At 38.7% G+C, this 21,597-nt stretch overlaps 1 protein-coding gene across 3 annotated transcripts; it reads left to right on the forward strand.

The window, feature by feature from the left end:
* The first annotated feature begins 1,290 nt into the window (after positions 1–1,290).
* Positions 1,291–21,198, forward strand: il15 (interleukin 15). Of its 3 annotated transcripts, none has more exons than XM_017463599.3 (7): positions 1,291–1,653; positions 13,207–13,301; positions 15,452–15,548; positions 15,701–15,742; positions 15,950–16,075; positions 18,958–19,114; positions 19,695–21,198. In XM_017463599.3, exons 1-6 carry the CDS (start codon positions 1,555–1,557, stop codon positions 19,084–19,086), a joined length of 588 nt encoding a protein of 195 aa, XP_017319088.1. In that variant the 5' UTR covers positions 1,291–1,554; the 3' UTR covers positions 19,087–19,114; positions 19,695–21,198. The 3 variants fall into 3 exon arrangements, with proteins under 3 accessions (XP_017319088.1, XP_017319089.1, XP_047009891.1); XM_017463600.3 differs by having other exon boundaries at positions 19,712–21,198; XM_047153935.2 differs by having other exon boundaries at positions 19,720–21,198.
* Positions 21,199–21,597: the final 399 nt, after the last annotated feature.

Here is a 21,597-nt window from a genome sequence, read left to right on the forward strand (position 1 = left end):
TTTCTTGAGATGTACCTTTCTGCACGTTTCATCTCCAAACTAAATCTAACACCTGTTTTAGCTGATGTAGAACTTCTTAAAGCAATGATTAAATGGTCAAGAGGACATGATCATGGTTGGAGCTAAAGGCTGCGTCCGAAATCCCATACTGTGACAGTACCTACTGGATTTGATTCAGTACCATGATAGAGTATGTACTGATCAGTATATGTGGTAAGCATGAATACAATCCGGACGTATTGCACGACACGGATTCTGACAGCTCTTCCACGCCCGTCCCGTTGCATTATGGTTTAGCGCAATATCCACAGTGTCCACTGGTTCCATATGCAGAATCTCGGCAGACGCAATAGGTCATCCACGTATTACTGGTCTACTCTTTATATGAATACTGAGAATTCGGACATACTACTCCTTTCGTGTACTTCTTTTCACCTACTGTATTGTAGGGTAGGAGGGATATTCGGATGCAGCCAAAGTCTTCAAGAAGGTAGATCTCCAGATACAGGGTTGGTGACCACTGGTGTACATGATAAAGCTGACTGAGACACACCCAGTGTATCTCTATGGGTTTTCCCCCCAAAACTTAAAATATCTTTGTAGATAAATTGACTGCACTAAACTGCCCCAGATGGGCTATTATAAAATGGGGCCTAGCTTTCTAAGCACACCAACATGGGTTCCTGGAATACACCCCCGTATTAGTGTTTCCCGCTCGCTCTAAACACATCTGATTCAACTAATTAGCGTTTCCTGAGTTTAAAGTGGGGGTGATAAAGCAGGGAAAGCAATCAACTGTTGTAGGCTACTGTATAATGTGCAGGACAGAGGGTTCTCCAGGACCAGGGTTGGAAATCTTGTGAGTTAATTCATGATCTGGAATAAAGACAGGCAATGAAAAGTAAATACATAATAATCGTCGATCCATCCATCCATCTTCTACCGCTTGCTCCAGGCCCTGCGCTCTGAGCCCAACTTCCTGACATGCTGGGGTATGCGAAGAAAATAATTTCACTGTGTTATAATGTGTATGTGATCAATAAAGTATCAATAACATTACATTTTGCTTGTATCTTTCTCATTTGAAAGTCTCTTTGGATAAAAGCGTCTGCTAAGTGAATAAATGTAAATGGAATATATATATATATATATATATATATATATATATATATATATATATATATATATATATATATATATATATATAAAGAATGAAAGAAAGAAACAGAAAGTTGGGAAGCCTGCCCAAATGTTTTCCCCACCCATTCATACTAGTAATCATGTTAGCATGATAGTGAGCCTCTTGAACGTGTGCTGCGAAGTGAAAGCTGTGATGCAGCTTTGGGGAGGGTTGAAGTGTTACAGTGGTTAAGTGTGCAGTCCAAGTGTCAAAGTGTTCTTTTACGCGGCTGTGCTCACTCCGGGAATGTGATGCCTTGTTACCCGACAGTGCGCGCTTATGAACGGCTTGACAAGGACGTCGGAGCGGTATGATCTGTCGCTCGGATCGGATCTCGAACTTTGACAGGATGAGAAAATGTGAAGCGGAATTGCATGGCCCTGGTAGACGTCGCGCCGATGAGCTTGCTTCTCATCGTCTTCCTCGTTTTGGTCTCGGGATTTGGGAGTAAACCCAGAAAGCAGAAATCAAAGGTAGGGACAAAACAAACAAGCCAGACAGCTGTCAGGATTTCTCCCGTATGCAAGTTTTAATACTATCACTGTCACACTGACACCTGTAATAGGTCAGGGTAAAAATAGAGCCCGGTTTTTGCACGGCTCTAATACGTGCAATAAGTGACTATATCCTGCTGCATATTATAGTAACGCATTATAGTCAGATTTAACATCATGAAATAGAAATGACTGTTGTTGTTTATTTTGCATATATATATATATATATATATATATATATATATATATATATATATATATATATATAATTATAATCACAGGATAGTTACTGTATTTTTTCTATATATATATATATATATATATATATATATATATATATATATATATATATATATATATATATAAAGATATATATATATATATATATATATATATATATATATATATATATATATATATATATATATATATAGCGCCTGCCTGATAATACAGTAACTATCCTGTGATTATAATTATAATCTACTACATTCCGGCGCCTAATTATACACAGAAAACTTTCAAAAATATTTTTCTCCAAAATATATATTTTTTAAACCGCATCTTCTGGTCTTGTGGTCAAATAGCTTAGGTAAATAAAAAAAAAAGAAAAGAAAGCAGCAAACAGGGAGAAATAAAGTGTGTTTGTGTGTGTGTGTGTGTGTGTGTGTGGCGGGGGGCGCGGGGGGGGGCGGGGGTTGAGTGACGCATGTTTTTAATCGGAAACACTTTCAGTTTCACATCTCAGAGTGGGATGAAATATAGGCGGGACTAGCTGAAGAAAAAAATTAATGAAAAAAAAAAAAATAAAATAAATTATTTGGTCCTTTGGTTGTCATGCTTACGTTGCTTTTTGAACGGCCAGCTCTACCGGTGACTTTGAGAATGAAAAATAGTTCGGTATTCCGTAGAAATGCAGAGGTGCGGGCAGATGCATGGATACTTTTGAGCTAACTTATTATACTTGTTGTACATCTGATCACTGTATGTATAAATTTATACTTTTAAATAATTCATAATCCTGAATTTAGCCTTTTTCTGTTTCTATAAAGCTGTTTCTGTTTCTGTGACGGTGTCCATTCTTAAAAGTGCTATAGAAATTCAATTGAATTGCATTGCAGTGATCACAGATGTAAAGGCTTACAGATCTGAATTATTTATTTATTTATTTTTAATTATTAGTTTACTGTCTTACTCGTATCCGTAGGGGTTTTAACCGCTCTCGGTGAAAAGGGTGCTACACTGTACCTTTAATCTGCATCTAATGTGGAAAACACCTTAATTATCTTAATTATTATTAATTAAGATACAATCTAGCCTATGTGATTGGACAGTAATAATCTTTTAAAGCGTGAAAGGTATGTTAAATACACTTTTCTAGGTGAAATGTTAAGGAGGTTTGAACAGGAACAATTCCATTTCATTTGGCAACAAATTTATCCCCCAGAAAAAGTACTACAGAGATGAGTGTGGATATCCAAATAATCAAATAACCACACGCATATCTCTATAGTTGTGTCTCAAATACAGTCTGATGTGCCCAATACACTGTGCACTTACACTATGCACTCTACTGTGTAGTGTTTGAATTTTAGAAGGGTAGTCTCGTCTGAAATGGTATAGTAAATGCTGCACCTCGCCTACTTTGCAGTACCCATACTATGCAGTAAACGTATGTGCACATTTTGTGAAGGAAAAGTAGGCTTCATACTTTTGAGTGCGTAGTAAAAGAGTATGCAAGTACTAACATGGGACATTCTAACAAGTCATGTAACAAAAGAGAATGTTGTTACCTAGTTACTAACACTGTAAGCATAAACAAACTCCTCCTTGCATTTCAGCTTTTCTTCATTCAGTGTTCCTCATTTAATGTGCACTACGAGCCAAATTCCGAAAAAAGTTGGGACAGTATGGAAAATGCAAAAGCAAACAAACAAAAAGAGTCATTTGAAAATTCAGTTCAACCGGTGCTATAATGAAACACACATTATTTGAGGTTTTACTTTGTGAATTTAATTTATTTTTGAAAATATGCACTCATTTCAAATCTGATGACTGCAACACACTCCAAAAAAGTTGGGACAGTCGATTGTTTACAACTGTGTAACATCGGCCTTTCTTTTAATAACACTTAAGTGTTTGGACGCTGACTGATGACACCAATTGGTTACGTTTAGCAAGTGGAATTTTCCCTCATTCATCCATTATGCATTTCTTCAGCTGCACAACTGTATGGGGCCTTCGTTGCCTTATTTTGCGCTTCATAATGCACCACACATTGTCAATCGGAGACAGGTCAGGACTCTAGGCAGGCCATGCTAGCACTTGCACTCTCTGATTACGCAACCATGTGCTTGTAATCCGGGCAGAATCATGGCAAGTTAGCCATCCCACGGGCACCGATACACCCACATACCATGACATACCACATACCACTCACATACCATGACAGACGCTGACTTTTGGACCTGACGCTGATAACAGCTTTTCCTCTTTGGTCTGGAGAACACGACGACTATTTGAACTGTTGACTCGTCAGACCACAAAACACGATTCCACTGTGCTACTGTCCATCTCAGATGAGACCAAGCCTAGAGAATCTGCGGCGCTTCTGGACAGTGTTGACGTACGACTTCTGCTTTGCATAGTAAAGCCTTAACTTGCATCTGTGAAGACAGCGGCGAATGGTTTAGTTTGACTTTACGCATCGAGATTTGACCGGATTCCTGGAATCTTTTAATTGTATTGTGCACTGTAGAAGGTGAAATGAAAAAAATCCTACCAATTTGTCTTTGGGGAATGTTCTTCTAAAAGTGATGGATTATTCACCGACTCATCTGCTGGCAGATTGGCGAGACTCGACCCATCCTCGCTCTTGAAGAACTAGACCATTTTTTGGAGGTTGTCACATCGCTATTAGTCCTAAATTGCCCCTGTCACAACTTTTTTAGAACATGGTGCATGCGTCAATTTCAAAATAAACTTTTATCTTCAAAAAACTATGACTAGGTACAACATCAAATACCTTGTCTTTATTGATTTTTTTTGTTTAAATACAAGTCAATGTACATTTATAAATCACTTCTCTTTGTTTTTATTAGCATTTTCCATACCGTCCCAACTTTTTCAGTATTAGGGTTGTATATAATTTCACCTTTTCTTCGTTCATAATTCCTCACATAATGTATACTGTACTATAAAAGGAGTTGTGAGCAATATTAGATGAAATAGTTTCCACGGATCCACACTTCGAAAATCTGTCGGAAATATTAAACATCCAGGAACCTTAGGGATACTCATTTCAACATACTACCATTTGGGATGCACTCATTCTAATCTCGGACACTATTTAGGACAGATACTAGGCGAATTGGCATAAAGTTTTTTTTACTAGCTGGAAGCGTAAGCCGTTTCCCAGTCAATGGGAAATGACGTTAAATGCACGTAATGCAACTCTGCTAGCTTTAACAGAATACCCAGAATCAACGCAAATTCATGTCTTCATTTTACTGTTCAGGTCAATTTGACCTTTTATGCCCAACGTGACCTTTTTAGGCTTGTGAGCAAATTTGAGCCAACGTCAGCGCCTGCTAGCCCCACCCCTCTTCTGCTGTGTAAGCAAAGCGGTGACCTTTGAGTGCATGAAGGCTGTTTCTCAATTCTTGAAATGCAAAGAACGTACTTGTATTCTTGTTGAGACCGGTCTTGCCAGGCTACCACGACCGATGAACTCGGAAGGACAGGAGGACATGGACCGCATCTTTGCGAGAATCGAGATGTGATCGTCCCAGAACATTTCTAGTAGCGGGACAGGACCATCGGACGGACAATAAATTCAACATTGCAACATTCATAAAATAACGAAAATCACTTTTTTCTTTAAAGGCATTTGCGTGTGTAAATGCATGTTTTAATGTAGTAAGCTCACTGTTTGCGACCTCGCCTCCCTAATTTCCCCATCTGGGCATTAATAAAGTACTGTCTTATCTTATATTAGCTAAAAACTAAGCCAACGAGTTTACCGTTCCCACAGGATGGAAGCTAGTGTAGTTTAATTCAAATACTTCTGAGGGATACAGTAAATTTGACTTTTCAACACCCTCATATATATCTCTCAATCTAAATCATATCAAAATCGCTTACATGCATATTTAGATTATCGTCGTTAAAAATACAGTTATGGGCCAGGCTTCCGTCATCCACCATTGTTTTGCTGCAATGACTTCTGGGATTTCAAGCAGGCTTGGTGTGCTCAGGTCTGCATCCGGTGCATCCCCAATATCAAGAACACATCCAGATAATTTCATTTGCTTTCAGTACTTGCATTCTTGAGTATAGGTATTATAATGTACAGTTGTAAAGAAGATACACTAGTTAAGAAAGTCAAAAAAAAAAAAAATCAATAAAGTACTAATTAATCAATTATCTTGTTAGTACATAACCGACATCCAGGAGTTTGGATGGACATAAAAGATGGCAAGTGGCACTGGTCCAAAAATCAATAAAGCATCCACTATGTAAACACTGTGAATTGTGCAAATAATATGTCATGGTTCTGTGCAAGATGTGCAGTATTTTTGGTTCTCACAGTCCTTTGCTACACTAAAAGAGGAAAAAGAGTCAGACAGAATTAATAATAAATACCGTGTAATTTATTATTAAGCCTGTCATTATACACTGTACTGTATGGCCAAACATTTGTGGACACCCGACCATCACACCCATAATATGGTCCTTCCCCAAACTGTTTAAACGAAGTTAAAGCCACACAGTTGCATAAAATGTCTTTGTATCCTGCAGCATTACAATTTCCCTTCACTGGAACTAAGCGGCCCAAGCATGTTCCAGCATGACAATGCTGCTGTACGCAAAGTGAGCACCAAGATGACATGGTTTGCCAAGGTTAGAGTGTACGAATTTGCCTAGTCTACACAGAGCTCTGACCTCATCCCTTATGAATTTCCCACACAGGATCAATGAAGGTAGATCATATCTTACCTTAACACTTGTGGGATGAACTGGAACACTGATTGCGCAACAGACCGTCTCACCTCTTCTCCCAACATTAAGTCCAAGCTCTAGTCCTTGGCGTCGTCCTGGTTGAGGGCCCAGGTGGGGGAAGCAGCTCCTCCTTATTCTCTTTGTGTTAGAATGCATGGAGCGGATGTGCTTCCCTGACCCCAATAGAAATAAGAATCCGATGGCTGAGGTCCTTCACAAACTCTTCACAATAGTTTTGTCTTCATTTGCTGCAGGACTAGCCTCTCAAAGCACCTCACGATGAACAATGTGAGCATTTTGGACAGTTAGTCAGTGAGAATGGATAATTAACTACTTTGCTCTTGGGATAATGATCTCGGTCTTGAAGTATGCAGGGACGTCTGCCTGACTCAGATACTAAAAAATGCGCTGAACAAAGTGTCTGGTCCAACATCCTTGCCAACCCTCATCAGGGTTGCAGAATATCCAGAGCATAAGGCAGGAAAACACGCTGGAGGGAATGGCACCACACATATTCACATATGTGAGATGATCTATAAACAAAAGAATAGGCGTGAGTCCTAAAATGTATGCATTTGCACACAAACGTTTGTTGTTTGGGATCTAAAGTTGTCGCTGGACCATAGGTGTATCTTGCTCTGACGTTTTCATATGCCTGGGTTTGTCCAAACCACTCTTTGAATGTCCAGTGCAGTAAAAAGTCTTTTATATAAAATCTTGAAGCAAACTCTTTCTAAAAACACCAGCTAAGTCCTATTCTTGATGTTAGGGGCAGTGGTGGCTTGGCAGTTAAGGCTCTGGGTTACTGATCAGAAGGTCGGGGGTTCAAGCCCCAGCACTGCCAAGCTACCACTGTTGGACCCTTGAGCAAGGCCCTTAACCCAGTCTGCTCCAGGGGGCGCTGTATCATGACTGACCCTGCACTCTGACTTCCTGACATCCTGGGGTATACGAAGAAAACAATTTCACTGTGCTGTAATGTATACGTGCTTACTGAAGACTCATTACATTACATTAGGTTCTTCTGTATGATTAAACTCTCACATCTGGCATGAGAGAGTTTCTCGAAGGTCAAATTGGTTGGATTTCTGCATGACACACAGCTATATAATCACATAATCAAAATCAGAATCAATATCATTAGCAAAGTAGAAGTGTAGATGAAATTGGTTGCAGGTTTAAAGTGTTCCTACAGTACACACTTACACATACAGGCAGTACACTACAATGCTGGACTTAAACAAGACATTACGCATAATCTAAATGATCACTCAGACTGAACTCTTATCACATTGCCACAGGAAAGAGTAACGTGATGTTCTTTGCAACTGCCATAAAAAAACTGTAATAATAATAATAATAACAATAATAATAATAATAATTCCTTAGATTTATATAGTGCTTTTCTAGCAGGCTATGTGTGTGGTGTGATTCTTATGATTCTCTCAGCCCTTTTCCTGTTAAGGGAAATGTACAGGGTCTGGAGGGAGGACCGTTTGGTTCCTGCTAACTATGCTTTGAAGTCTATTCTTGTGCAGTTGGTAGCCCTGCAGAATTGACACAGCAGCTCCTTGGGGAGATTGTAGTTCCTCAGTTAGGGGAGAAAGTATATTCCTGTGCTGTGCTTTCTTGGTGATGTTTCAATGTTGCTCTCCCACTTCAAGTCCTTGCAGATATTGTATGATTGATTTACTTACAGAAAACTATAATCATTATATTGTGGCATATGCGAATATAAAGTGAAACTCTACCAACTGGTTAGTTTGACCAGCCTGTGAGATTGGGTTCCTTGACTTATTTTAATTTTTCCTTTCATTGGCTCAGTATGACACAATGCCAATGATGACATTAGATGTTCAATTTGAAAAGACTTGCAAAGCATCTATCATTTGTTGACTGTATATATAGTGTTGGAATCTTTTCTATGAGTTGCGGTTAATACAGGCAACAGAACACGCTCAGAAACAATAACTGACTAATCACCCAAGGCTTTGTTTTGCTTGTCTCTACAAATGATCCAGAATGCAGGTGCATGCCAAATATACCCACATTAAAACATTTATAGATTCCCTCCACTGGATTCCTGTAGCTACCCACATCAGATTGAAAACACTGATTCTTGCCTATCTGTCAAACATTAATTACTACCTGCTTTAGGAAAATATGCAACCCACTCTACACAATACTCCCTTTGAACGACTAGCACGAAATGCCTTCCCTCCCACCATCATGCACCTGGGTGGTGGATTTAACTTCCCCTGGCTATCTGAAAATCTGAGACATTTTATATCTTCAAAACAAACGCCTCTTCATCAAACATTTAAATCAGCACCAGACCTTCACCGAAATTTCCATATCAACTCCTCTCTAACTCATCTCATATCGACTCCTCTCTAACTCATCTCATATCGACTCCTCTCTAACTCATCTCTTATCGACTCTTCTCATATCGACTCATCTCTAACTCCTCTCATATCGACTCTTCTCATATCGGCTCCTCTCTAACTCATCTCATATCGACTCCTCTCTAACTCCTCTCATATCGGCTCCTCTCTAACTCATCTCATATCGACTCCTCTCTAACTCCTCTCATATCGACTCTTCTCATATCGACTCCTCTCTATCTCATCTCATATCGACTGCTCTCTATCTCATCTCATATCGACTGCTCTCTAACTCCTCTCATATCGACTGCTCTCTAACTCCTCTCATATCGACTCCTCTCTAACTCCTCTCATATCGACTCTTCTCATATCGACTCCTCACTAACTCATCTCATATCGACTGCTCTCTAACTCCTCTCATATCGACTGCTCTCTAACTCCTCTCATATCGACTCCTCTCTAACTCCTCTCATATCGACTCCTCTCTAACTCCTCTCATATCGACTCCTCTCTAACTCCTCTCATATCGACTCTTCTCTAACTCCTCCCATATCGACCCCTCTCTAACTCTTCTCATATTGACTGTTCTCATATCGACTCCTCTCTAACTCCTCTCATATCGACTCCTCTCTAACTCCACTCATATCGACTCCTCTCTAACTCATCTCATATCGACTCCTCTCTAACTCCTCTCATATCGACTCTTCTCATATCGACTCCTCACTAACTCATCTCATATTGACTCCTCTCTATCTCATCTCATATCGACTCTTCTCATATCAACTCCTCTCTAACTCCTCTCTAACTCCTCCCATATCGACTCCTCTCTAACTCCTCTCTAACTCCTCCCATATCGACTCCTCTCTAACTCCTCTCATATCGACTCTTCTCTAACTCCTCCCATATCGACTCTTCTCATATCGACTTCTCACTAACTCATCTCATATCGACTACTCTCTAACTCCTCTCATATCGACTCCTCTCTAACTCCTCTCATATCGACTCCTCTCTAACTCCTCTCATATCGACTCTTCTCTAACTCCTCCCATATCGACCCCTCTCTAACTCTTCTCATATTGACTGTTCTCATATCGACTCCTCTCTAACTCCTCTCATATCGACTCCTCTCTAACTCCTCTTATCTGTCAAACATTAATTACTGCCTGCTTTAGGAAAATATGCAAACCACTCTACACAATACTCCCTTTGAATGACTAGCACGAAATTCCTTCCCTCCCACCATCATGCAGCTGGGTGGTGGATTTAACTTCCCCTGGCTATCTGAAAATCTGAGACATTTTATGTCTTCAAAACAAACGCCTCTTCATCAAACATTTAAATCAGCACCAGACCTTCACCAAAATTTCCATATCGACTCCTCTCTAACTCATCTCATATCGACTCCTCTCTAACTCATCTCATATCGACTCCTCTCTAACTCATCTCGTATCGACTCTTCTCTAACTCCTCTCATATCGACTCCTCTCTAACTCATCTCTTATCGACTCCTCTCTAACTCATCTCGTATCGACTCCTCTCTAACTCATCTCGTATCGACTCCTCTCTAACTCATCTCGTATCGACTCTTCTCTAACTCCTCTCATATCGACTCTTCTCATATCGACTCTTCTCATATTGACTCCTCTCTAACTCCTCTCATATCGACTCTTCTCATATCGACTCCTCTCTAACTCATCTTGTATCGACTCCTCTCTAACTCATCTCGTATCGACTCCTCTCTAACTCATCTCGTATCGACTCTTCTCATATCGACTCCTAACTCCTCTCATATCGACTCTTCTCATATCGACTCCTCTCTAACTCATCTCATATCGACTCCTCTCTAACTCCTCTCATATCGACTCTTCTCATATCGACTCCTCACTAACTCATCTCATATTGACTCCTCTCTATCTCCTCTCATATCAACTCTTCTCATATCGACTCCTCTCTAACTCCTCTCTAACTCCTCCCGTATCGACTCCTGTATAACTCCTCCCATATCGACTCCTCTCTAACTTCTCTCATATCGACTCCTCTCTAACTCCTCTCATATCGACTCCTCTCTAACTCCTCTCATATCGACTCCTCTCTAACTCTTCTCATATCGATTGTTCTCATATCGACCCCTCTCTAACTCCTCTCATATCGACTCTTCTCATATCGACTCCTCTCTAACTCCTCTCATATCGACTCCACTCTAACTCCTCTCTAACTCCTCTCATATCGACTCTTCTCATATCGACTCCTCTCTAACTCCTCTCATATCGACTCTTCTCATATCGACTCCTCTCTAACTCCTCTCATATCGACTCCTCTATAACTCCTCCCATTTTGACTCCTCTCATATCGACTCATCTCTAACTCTTCTTATATCGACTCCTCCCAAACTCTTCTCATATCGACTCTTCTCTAACTCCTCTCATATTGACTCCTCTCTATATCATCTTACAGAGTTCAGTATATGTACAATATCTTACAGATACTATAGGGTGTATATACCTCTTAAAAGTGCAATCTGTTTTTTGGAGGGAAATCCACAGCCTGACGACATGCTCAGTGGCACATGACTCACCTTCCAAGTTGACTGCAGTTTCATGACCTCATTCCTTATTTAGTCTTTTTTTTTTATTTATTTTTTTTTTAACAATAAAAAAGCTGCATACAGCTATCCAGCCTAGCAAATAGTTAAGATGTATAATTTTCTTGGTTAATAGTTATATTACTTGTTAAATGCTTGTTAATCAGCCATACATGAAGTTAGCTTAATTTAGTGATGATTAGGTAAATTGTTAATTGGAAATGGTGTGGCTGTGAAATATTTAACTAGTTAGCTCACACCACCCTGTTGAAAATAAACAAACAAACATAGAAACCGTCATATATTTGAAATGGTTTTAATGGGAACTCTGTGGGTCTCTAGGATCCAATAATGGTAATGGTAAGGACAAATAATGGTAATGGTTTTACTGGTTAGCTGATGGTTTGTAATGGTATTTGTAGCGCAAACCATTAGAAGTTCTGTGATAGTTTCTGCTATTTTTTTCAGCAGGGCATATTCCCTGCTAGAAAATTCCAGCTTGGTTCAAACACTTAAAGGCTGGCCAAACTGGTCAGACTGGTTATTTTCTATTTATTTAACAAGTTACATAATATTATTGTTATGCTATTTTTCTTAAAAGTAACTTTGTAGCATGTACAATTAGTGTGGAAGTGAAATGTAGAATTAGTAGTGGAAACGAAAGTGTTTCCTTCTACCACTGTATTCCAACTGGCAAAGATGATCTTCCAGTTTGATTTTTTCAGCAGGTAGCAGGTAAACTGCTAACTTGAAAAGCTTTGTCATGACTACTAACCATTGTTAGTAAGCTCACACCACATAAAGTAAGTTATTACTAATGATTTTATGCAGTTTCTAGATTAGTAATTAGTACACTGACAATATTCAAATCATTAGTTAACACCTCTAGCTTTGAAGAACATTCGCTACCCCGGTATGTATTACCATGAACGGAGAAGATTAATTAAAGATGAAAATGTAACTCTGTTGACGCATTTGTTTATTTTGCACTTATGGTCTGGCTCAACGTAGGGTGAAGTGTCACTGCAAATCATAACAAGCTTCTTCTCACTGATCACCTTTATCCTATGATAAAACATTTCTATCTTGATGGGCGTGGTCTCTTCCAGGATAACTCCGCCCTATCCACAGGGCATGAGGGCTCACTGAATGGTTTGATGAGTACTGAAATGGTGTAAATCATATGTCTTAACAGTCACCAGATCTTAACTGATTGAACTTTACAGTTATGTGTAAGCGCTCTGGCCCATCATCACCAAAACACGAACTGGGGGGAAATATTGTGGAAGAACAGTGTTCCTCGCACCAGTACACTTCCAGAGACATGTAGAATCTTTGTTGAAGCTCTTCTGGTGGCTTTTAGTGGCACCTTACTAAGACATTTTTTATCACCCATCTGTCACCTGTATTCTATAGACATGCATGTTAGTGGGTTCCTAACAATAATAATAATAATAATAATAATACGACTGTATTTGAGTTGACCAGTGTCTACAAAATGAATGTACGTGCACTTCTCAGGATCATTGTTGTTTCTTTAAAAAAAAAAAATGCTTTTCTCCCTTGCAGAGAACCTTCAGGTGTATCTGTGTTGTTTGGGGTCTAGGCAGTAATCTGGAGTACCACATAAACCTCGAGGGCTGGAATTCTTTCTTAATTCTGAGGTATATCACTCTTAAACATACGTCGCTAATGAAGTACAGACCTGTTGATGAGAGTAGCTGGCAACAGATATGCAGCAAAGAACATTTCAGTCTTTTTCAATAGGCATCCCTTACATTTGAATGGCTTCGGTTGAGAAATGTAACCACATCCTTATTTTATTTTTTTTTGTCCATTATAAAACTGCTTGAGGCTGGAGGATAGAACATTTCCTGTTTAGGGCAAACAAAGCACATTTTGTATCGAGCATGACAGTCAGCAAATCAGCTTAACATGTTGTTCATGTAAAAATGATTCAATGGGACCATACTAATAGGACGTTTCACACATTTACATTAACAAGTGACAAGGTCAAATAGAAATGGTTAGAATTTGGTGCACCAGGAAGATCTAGAAGATCACAGTAAGGGCTTTTATGTTTTTATTCTCATTGCTTCACCTTCATACACAGATCAGCCATAACATGAAAACCACCTGCCTAATACTGTGTAAGTCCGCCTTGTGCTCTGACTCGTTGACGACTCCACAAGACCTCTGAAGGTGTGCTGTCGTATCCGGCACCAAGATATTAGCAGCAGATCCTTTAAGTCCTGTAAGTTTCGAGGTGGGGCCTACACAGATTCGACTTTTTGTAAAGCACCTCCCACAGATGCTTGGTGGATTGAGATCTTTGGAATTTGCCAACATGGGAAGTCAACAACTTGAACTCAAATCATTCCTGAACAATTTTTGCAGTGTGGCAATGTGCTTCTGAAAGAAGCCACTGATATTAGTGAATACCGTTGCCATGAAGAGGTGTACTTGATCTGCGAGACTGTTTAGATAGGTGGGGACTCATACCGGGAACACTCCACAAGACCTGCCTTTTTGGAGACTCTCTGACCCATTCGTCTAGCCTCACAATATGTCCCTTTTCAAAGTCTCTCAGATCCTTACGCACACATCAACTTCAAGAACTGAGTGGTCCGTTGCTGCCTAAATAAATATACCCCCCACACCTTGGCAATGAGATAATCAACGTGATTCACTTCACCTCTCAGTGTTTTCAATGTTATGGCCGATCGGCGTATTTTCCCAGGTTATATTCAGCTCACAACCCAAGTGGTGAAATATAAACTGACACCAGTGACTGCCTTTTTACACAAACCCCAGGCAGGGAAAGTGGTTTTGTGTGTTTTACTGTTCCCCCAAACATAACCGTATTCAACGTATTCAACCGTTAATCATTTCAAATATGACTTCCAGTCTCAGCTGCTAATAATAATAATAGTAATAATAATAATAATAATAATAATAATAATAATAACAGTCTCAGGTGATATGACCCAGGAAAAGCAAACACTACATCAATTGCTAAAAGCTCTGCCTGTATTGTGTTTATCATCCTCCCACCCTGATAATGAGTAGATATGAGACTCCAGGCAAACTCCCAGCCGTCCTGATTTATGTAATGTTTGGGTGTGTAAAAAGTCCAAACTTAGTAACTGCTGAAAGACAGCGAATCAAAAGTGCAATTAAAAAAATGATTTACTAATAGGTCTACAGATGAAAAAAAATAAACCCAACATTACTGGATTAAGATTTCTCAAAATTACGGGTTTCAAATGACGTATTCTGTGCATGCTCACCTGCTCAGAGCATATTCTTACTCAGAACTATACTTACTCCTATGTCTTATTACTCATGCCTACAGTGTTCTGCATTGTTTTGCATTCATATCATATTTTGAACAGCCTTTAACAAATCTTACGGCTTTGTGTAATCGATGTTCTGTACACTGTCCGGGAGACACGTTAGGATCTTAATGAGAACGCATAGCACAACACACAACACATAGCATTAACCTTTGAAGATTATTTTCTCTCCCTATTTTGCATATCAATTACACCTTGCAGTAATTCTATGTAAATCACCCACTAACTACACACACACACACACACACACACACACACACACACACACACACACACACACACACACACACACACACAAATTGGTCTCTTTAATTGGGATTTTAGTTAATCAGGCCCTGAGGGATTTGCACATGCTGTATAATGTAGATTAAAATATTTTAATACAAAAAAGTTTTTATTTTTACTAAAGGGATTTAAATGTGTAGTTTTAATAAATACTATTTTTCATCCCTGTATAGCTGTCTGAGTCTATTTACGACTCATGTGAATGCTCACAGTCACCAGAGTCTAATAGAGCTGCAAGTGGTGCTCAAGGAAATGGCGCCCTTGTTTGACGTAAGCCATATTTACACTCATCACTTAACCTACATCTTATGCGTGTTATATGGTGGGCTTTACGGCTACTCCTTGCTTGTCTCTTTCTCTACACATTTAAGTGCTGAAAAGTAGCCAGGGATTTAATGGTCGCAAAAACATTTTGTTTTCAGGGATCGAAAGCGTCCTTGTATGCACCTTTGCCGAACGTAAAAGTAAGTTCATTTTGCTTAGATGATCAAATAATCAAACTAAATGCTCAAAGAGCAGTGGATTTAACGTCAATAAGCCTGTTAATGATTTCGGATTGTACAGATTACAATATCGAATATTACCTCCACATGATTAAGCAGATGTGCAGAGGAGTACGTAAACGCTGTTCTCAGTTACTTGGTATTCATGGAGTTTCATCCTGTCTATAGGAATGCACTAAAAAGTTAATGTTCTGCTACCTACTGGAGTGCAATGTTATGCTACATGAGGAAAACGGCAATAAGGATAACTTAGAGTTTATTGAACAACTTACAGAAGTGTACTCCGACTCCCAAGTAAGTCTACTGTAATGCTTTTTTCCCCTAATCATGTTTTAAAACTTTTTAAACATGTTTTTCCCCCGCATACATTGTTCAAGTGATTAAATGCAGAAGAACACTAAATCCACAAAAAAATATGGATGCCAAGTTTAAGTTAGCTAAGGATGTAGGAAGATTACGTGAATCTGTGAAATTCTTTAGTAAGAACACCTGTACACCTGCACATATAGAGTACCCAATCGGCCTTTCATGTAAGCATGTAAAGCATAACATCACGCAGATACAGTTCAAGAAAAAAGTGATCTCAGTGACTTTGACATGGTGGCATGGGCGTTGTTGATGCCAGATGGGCTGATTTGAGTGTTTTCGGAAAATCCCTTGGGATTTTCACACAAAACAGTCTCTAGAGTTTATGCAGAACGATGCAAACAAAAAAACCCCCCAAACAAACAAACAAAAAAAAAACATCCAGTGAGCAGCAGTTCTACAGGCAGAAGTGCTTTGTTGATGAGAGAGATCAGAGAGGAATGGACAGAACAGATGGATCTGACAGGAAGTTTACAGTAACTCAGTTAAGCACTTTTTACAATTGTGGTGAGAAGAAATGCATCTGAGAATGCTTTCAACCATGAGACAGATGCTCTACAACATCAAAACAAGAACAGGAATCCGAGGCTACAGTGTGAACTGGATGACCGAAACTGGACAGCAGCACCTCTGACAGCAACACCCATGGTCAAAGTCACTGATGTCACAGTTTTCCACTATTCTGATGTTTGATGCGAACATTGCTTGAAGCTCTTGACCTGTACCTGTATGATTGTGCTGCTGCCACATTATTAGCCTATTGGGTAATTGCATAAATGACCAGGTGTGTATATATATAATTTTAATTTATTTAAATGTACTATTTATACATTATTTTGTATATTCATTGCTTTTAGATTTTAGATAATTTTATATATGCAATCTAAAAACAATGATAAATAATAAATATAAATAGTAGATTAAAATAAACCTATATATATATATATATATAGGTTTATTTTAATCTACTATTTATATTTATTATTTATCATTGTATATATATATATATATATATATATATATATATATATATATATATATATATATATATATATATATACAATGTTAAATTTTTTTACTTCACAGACACTGGGGTGTGGGTATATATATATATATATACCCCACCCCAGTGTTTGTGAAGTAAAAAATTTAAACTAAAATAAATCATTTCAGAACATTTTCCACCCTCAATATGAAGTGACAATTATACAAATATAAAAAATAAGTGAAAAACTATCAGAAACATAAAAAATTTAATAAAAAAGTACAGTAACCTGGTTGCATAAGTATGCACACCCCTAAACTAATACCTTTTGCTTTTATTACACCACTCAAGTCTTTTGGGGGTAAGAGTCTGTCAGCGTGACACATCTTGACTTGGCAATATTTTCTCGCTCTTTCTTGCAAAAAACATTCTAGAGCCGTTTAACTGTGAGAACATCTCCTGTGCACAACCCGCTTCAGGTCACTCCACAGATTTTCAGTTGGATTCTTCTTCTGTTTAAGCCGTTCCTTTGTTGATTTGGATGTATGCTTTGGATCGTTGTCGTGCTGAAATGGGAAATTCCTTTTCATCTTCAGCTTACTAACAGACGTCTGAAGGATTTGCACTAAAATTGACTGGTATTTGTAGCTATTCATGAGTCCCTCCACCTTGATAAAATCCCCAGTTCTGGCTGAAGAAAAGCAGCCTTAAAGCATGATGGTACCACCATCATGCATCACCGTGAGTATGGAGTTTTTTTAGTGAGGTGCTTTTTTTCACCAAACATACGTTTTGGAATTGGTCTCATCAGACCATAACACATTTTGCCACCTGGTTTGGGGTAATTTAGTTGAGATTGGATGTTTTGTGTGAGAAAGGGCTTCTCTCTAGTCGCCGTACCCCATAGCCCAGACATGTTAAGACTACGAGTTGTCACATGTAGAGAGTAATCAGTACTTGCAGCTCCTTTAATATTGCCGTAGGTCTCTTAGCAGCCTCCCTGGTAAGCTTTTGTCTTGTCCTTTTATAGATTTTGAGGGGACGTCCTGTTCATGGTAATCTCACTGTGGTGCACTATTTTCTCTATTTGTTGATGATGTTCCATGGTACATACATAATTTTTTTGGAAATCTTTTGTACTCCTGTCCTGATCAATACCTTTTGACTCTGAAACCCTGTACGGGCTTTGAAAGCTCTTTTGAGGACCGTGGCTCCATTTTAGATGAAACCACGAAGATGAATCAGCTGAGTTTTATTTGAGGTTAATCAGATTAAGTTCATTGATAACAGCTGTATGATAATTACTTTTGTACAGGAGATGGAATGCGATTGGTTCATTCTGAACACAGCCATATCCCCAGTTATAAAAGGGTGTGTACACTTTATGCAACCAGGTTATTGCAAGTTCATTTGATTTTTTCCCCCCTAAAATGTTTGATTGTTTTACACTTAAATTTCATACGTTATGATTTCACGTTGAGGGTGGACGAATTTCTGACATGATTTATCTTCATTTCATTTTCACATCACAAAACCTGCCATTTTAACAGGGGTGTGTAGATGTTGTATATCCAGTAAGAATAGGGATTTTACAAAACATTGCAAAACTTGTTGACTTTTTACATTGTTCGCCAAACTTTTTCATTTTCTCACAGTTTAACACAACTTAATTCAAACCATGAAAATTAGTGTCGATTTCTCATCATACTCTAAACACGTTGAGGCTGTAAACGAATACTTTTGATTCAATGCTCTTACTGTTTTGATTCTTGTTTTTACTGTTTACTTTTTTAACCAACATGACGTTTGCTTCCACCTTTTCTAGAACTGCAGTATGTGTTTAGCATGTGAAACTCACCCACTTGCCGACTCCAGAACATTCTCTCAAAGGATGCAGACATTTGTTCAGAAACTGTTATCAGATACAAGCAGTCAATCAGGAGACTGTGGTTAGCACACTAAACATACACCACAGCCATGATGTAAGTAAGCTGGTTTTTTTTTTTTTTTTTTTTTTTTTTTTGCATGTAGTCAAACAGACTGAAACTGTATTAATGCTACTAACTTTATTGCTATGTTAATATTTATTATTGCACAGAGACCTACATTATACAAAGCTGTTCTAATGCTCAGGACAAATGTGCTAATGTGATCTATTTTTCTTTGTTTTACAAATATTTTATATATATATATTTTTTATACAACTTGGGTTTCTTTTCTTCCATTCAATCTGATGTAGCAAATATATAAATAGCTGTGATAAAATGTTTGAATTCCTAAAAATAAGTCAAGTGAGGGGATGAGAACATTCCTGTCAGCAGTGTTTATTCTAGCCACAGCTAGGCTTAATCTGTGTTTAGGGGGAAAAAAAAAAATGTTTCTTGTCTTGTCTATACAATAGATGATGTATGAATGTTAAAAGCTGTGCTGGATGCCATGTTTTGCAACTAATTAAGGATGCCACAATTAATCCTTGTGTTAGACTGCAGGAGTGGGATGGGGTGGCCAGGATTTCTAGTTATTTGTCTATTTGCACATATCCTTTGCTAATGTATTTCTCAGAAAAATGTCATCTAAAGTTTTATAGGAGAACCAATCCAAGCTCTTACATATTACTTCGGCTGCATTTGAACATTTCACTGATGGGATGAAAACCAACACCTCCATGTCCAAAAAGAGTGAGATGCTCCCTTCAGGTGAAAAGACATCTTGGAATCTTTGGAATATTGACAATTGATGAAAAAGAGCACGTGAGATTGACTAACGGATCAGGTCAGCAGCAGTGTTACTGTTTCGGCGATTTGTTCGATGCAGGGGAAACGGCTGAACCAGGGATGGATTAACGCACTCTCTCGCATGCCGTAGATAAAAAGACCTTTATTTTTCCTGACAAAAACAAATAATGAATGAACACTTGTTGAAATGAAACCTTACTATTGAATTTAGTGTAAAATGACTTATTGTGAATTGGCGTGCAGGAGCGTGGTCAAAAAAGGTGTGCTTCCCAGCTCTCCATTTCCATCCGCACCTGATGGAAGATTAACCCGCGTTAAATGCACCTCCCATACCACACGTGACCCTTGAACCAGGAGGAAACGCACCACCAAACCTCACAAACACAACACAATCCCAAACAAACAGATCAAAAACAGCCCCAAATTCCAACTCCACAAAACAATGGCATAATGGCTATAACAGTTACAGTCGCTGTGCCGGTGTGTGGTGATGAAGCAGGACCGCAGGAATTTTCATTCGAAGCTGTTTACTCGTCAATCTATGTGCCTGGTGAGATATGGTGGAGCTCTGCAATTTGGGAGGACCTCAGCTTAGAGCCAAATTAAGAGGAGCCAGTTGAGGTGGTTTGGGTGGTTGGTGCACATTACCCTGTTCAGCTGCATCAGGCGTGTTGCCTCGGGGCAGACCCAGGGCCTGCTGGAGAAATCATGTGGCAAGGTTGGACTGGGGGAATCCACTCTGAGAAGCTGGAATCTGTGGCCAGGGACAGAGAAGTCTGGACTGACCTTCTCAGCCTGTTGTTACCATGACTGGGTTTGTGTCTACACATAAACCTGACCTTAACATCAAATAAAAAGAAACGGCTGTGACTACAAGAAAATCTGAAAAGTAACTATTGACAGGAATGTTACCGAGTGTAATCTGCAGCAGAATATACTATATCGAATGATGAATAGTCTTTACTATTTCTTGTGTATGTATAATCTAGAGGTGTCTAGAAACATATAAGGAAGTTCATTATGATAAATACTTTGAACTGTTATAATTTGAAGACATTTGAATTTACAGGCATCTCTAAAGAATTCCAAAACAGGAGTGGGTGGCTGACTTTGAAATTGTAAAACAAGTGTTCTACTTGCATTAATATTAAGGTCAGGGAGCCATACATTTACTCCGTTTATAGACTAATGCATCTAATAAAGCAGTTATTCACACACTGACATCTTTGTGAGTGATCGCTAATATGTCATTTGTTTTGTATTTGATACATATGTATATTTTTTTTTTACTTGCACTAATAAAGTTAAAGGATGTAATCCAATAAAGGCCAGCTCTGTTTTGCTCTGCTCTGACCTTTAGAAGGAATCAATAATTAATGAATCAATCGCATCCTTATACCACAATACTACTGCTCGATTCAATCTGATTGGTCTGAATGTGTTGATGAATTTTCTGAAACAACTAACTTACAGGGACTTGTATGGCAAAAACGTCCACCTAATCCAAGTCATTATTTAGACTTTTTTAGCACACTGTAGGACATGCTATTATTGTCCCCAACTGTTAAGAAAAAATCCTTCCTGCTGATAAACATACAGTGGATTCCAAAAGTATTCAGACCCCTTTTATTTATGGCACGCTTTATCCTGTTTTTTATCCTGTCTTTATCCTGGATTTGCGAACGAAGGAGACGCTTCTAGAGACATATCCGAGAGGACTTTTAGCTGTA

Source organism: Ictalurus punctatus, chromosome 3, assembly GCF_001660625.3.
Source record: "Ictalurus punctatus breed USDA103 chromosome 3, Coco_2.0, whole genome shotgun sequence".
In the NCBI taxonomy this organism is placed as follows: Eukaryota; Metazoa; Chordata; class Actinopteri; order Siluriformes; family Ictaluridae; genus Ictalurus; species Ictalurus punctatus.

Coding starts and splice junctions, on each gene's coding strand:
- il15 (XM_017463599.3), top strand. CDS start 1,555: ATGGCCCTGGTAGACGTCGCGCCGATGAGCTTGCTTCTCATCGTCTTC. Junction 15,549..15,700: donor AAATGGCGCCCTTGTTTGAC/GTAAGCCATATT, acceptor TTTTGTTTTCAG/GGATCGAAAGCGTCCTTGTA. Junction 15,743..15,949: donor CACCTTTGCCGAACGTAAAA/GTAAGTTCATTT, acceptor TCCTGTCTATAG/GAATGCACTAAAAAGTTAAT.